The sequence below is a fragment of the Theobroma cacao genome, chromosome 2 (assembly GCF_053813885.1).
Source record: "Theobroma cacao isolate CCN51 chromosome 2, ASM5381388v1, whole genome shotgun sequence".
Classification (NCBI taxonomy): Eukaryota; Viridiplantae; Streptophyta; class Magnoliopsida; order Malvales; family Malvaceae; genus Theobroma; species Theobroma cacao.
In genome coordinates, this window is record NC_142640.1 from 18,480,737 (window position 1) to 18,482,786 (window position 2,050).

Sequence of the window (2,050 nt, forward strand, 5' to 3'; positions counted from 1 at the left end):
ACCAGTGGGGGATATAATTCAATTTGGATAGCAGCATACCGGTTAACAAAGTCAGCTCATTTTCTTCCGGTTAAGACTACTTACGGGGCTGCCCAATACGCTCGAGTTTATGTGGATGAGATAGTACGATTGCATGGTATTCCCATTTCTATAGTATCTAATAGAGGAGCTCAGTTTACTAGTAGGTTTTGGAGAAAGTTACAGGAAGCATTGGGCACTAAGTTGGATTTCAGCACAACTTTTCACCCTCAGACTGATGGACAGTTTGAACGGACCATACAGACATTGGAGGATATGTTGAGAGCTTGTGTGATGACCTTGGTGTCAAGTGGGATCAATATCTACCCTTAGTGGAGTTTGCCTACAGCAATAGTTTCCAAACTAGCATCCAAATGGCACCATTTGAGGCATTATATGGACGGAGATGTAGGTCACCCATTGGATTGCTAGAGGTGGGAGAAAGGAAACTTTTGGAGCCTGAATTGGTGCAAGATGCAACCGAGAAAATACGCATGATCCGTCAGAGGATGTTAACAGCACAAAGTAGACAGAAATCATATGTTGATAACCAACGGAGAGACTCGGAGTTCCAAGTAGGAGATCATGTATTTTTGAAAGTTTCGCCAACTAAAGGGGTAATGAGGTTTGGCAAGAAAGGGAAGTTAAGTCCTCGGTATATAAAGCCATTCGAGATCTTAGAAAGGGTTGGAGCGATGGCTTATCGTTTGGCATTATCGCCAGACCTTTCGAATATTCATCCCGTGTTTCGTGTGTCCATGCTTAGGAAGTACAACCCGGATCCATCACATGTAATACGGTATGAAACCATTCAGTTGCAAGATGATCTAACCTATGAGGAAGAACCGGTAGCTATCCTTGATAGGCAAGTTAAAAAGCTCCGTTCAAAGGATGTAGTCTCAGTGAAAGTGTTGTGGCAGAATCACACTAACGAGGAGGTAACGTGGGAAGCTGAGGATGAGATGCGGACAAAGCATCCACACCTCTTCGATATGTAAAGGTAAGCCACTCTACATTGAATTTAAATTCGGGGATCAAATTTTTATTAGTGGGGGAGAATGTGAGACCCTGTCAAGCTCGATTAAGAGACAATATTGTACCGAGTGTACAACTAAGTTAAATCGAGCCTTGAACTAGTTCAAATAGAAATTCTAATAGGAATTTGAAAATTTTAAAACCCACAGAATGACTTAGAATAGTGATTTGGAGTTCAAGGTCCAGTTTGAAGTCCATCAGGAAAATTGACTGATTAGGGATAAAACGGTCATTTTATCATTTGATGATAAAATGGAGATTTTTAGCCAAGATTTGATCACATTTGACCAAGAATAATTATATGAAATATAATTATGATTATTGGACTATAAAATGATGTTTAGCAGTGAAAAATTGTGATTCTCGATATTTTTGGAGCACAAGGGCAAAATGATAATTTTACCACTGAAGGACTAAACGGGAATTTTTATAAAATGATTTTTGCCCCATTTGGTTAATATTGATCAATATTAGTGTTATTTGAGGTTGAAAAGTGGAAATAATGTGATTCCGATACATTTCGGAGTATAAGGGCAAAATCATAATTTTTTCATCCCAATGGCAAATCGGTAAATTTTTCGTCCCAACACTTGTCAAGACCAAGGGATTTTAATTGTGGTAGGATTGGATAAATACCAGAATATTTGTGGTGGAAAATTAAGAAGAAAAAGTCAAAAAGTTAAAAAAAATTGGGCCAATAAGCATGTGACACGTGACATGCTTGATTATTTTATTATTTTCTATAGAAATCAGCCCATTAAATCCCCAATTCTCTCACCATATTCGGCCTAGGCAACCAGCAACAAGAACAAAGGAAGAACAAAAGGAAAAACAAGAAAACCTAGGTGAAAATTCAAAGAAAAAGTGAAAAAATCAAGGAAACAAGCTAGGTAAGTTAGAATTTCTTTAATTCTTTTTGATACCTAGCTTGCCCATGCTTTTGTTCTTGATTTCTATGGTTGAATATTGAGTTATCATGATGAATTCAATTCTGAAA

The 2,050-nt window shown here is 37.8% G+C and overlaps 1 protein-coding gene across 1 annotated transcript; it reads left to right on the top strand.

Moving 5' to 3' along the window:
• The first annotated feature begins 512 nt into the window (after positions 1–512).
• Positions 513–1,016, top strand: LOC148764128 (uncharacterized). The gene has a single exon (XM_088803543.1). It carries the CDS (start codon positions 513–515, stop codon positions 1,014–1,016), a length of 504 nt encoding a protein of 167 aa, XP_088659669.1.
• Positions 1,017–2,050: the final 1,034 nt, after the last annotated feature.

Excerpts from the sequence above, each read along its gene's own strand:
- LOC148764128 (XM_088803543.1), top strand. The coding sequence starts at position 513 with ATGATCCGTCAGAGGATGTTAACAGCACAAAGTAGACAGAAATCATAT.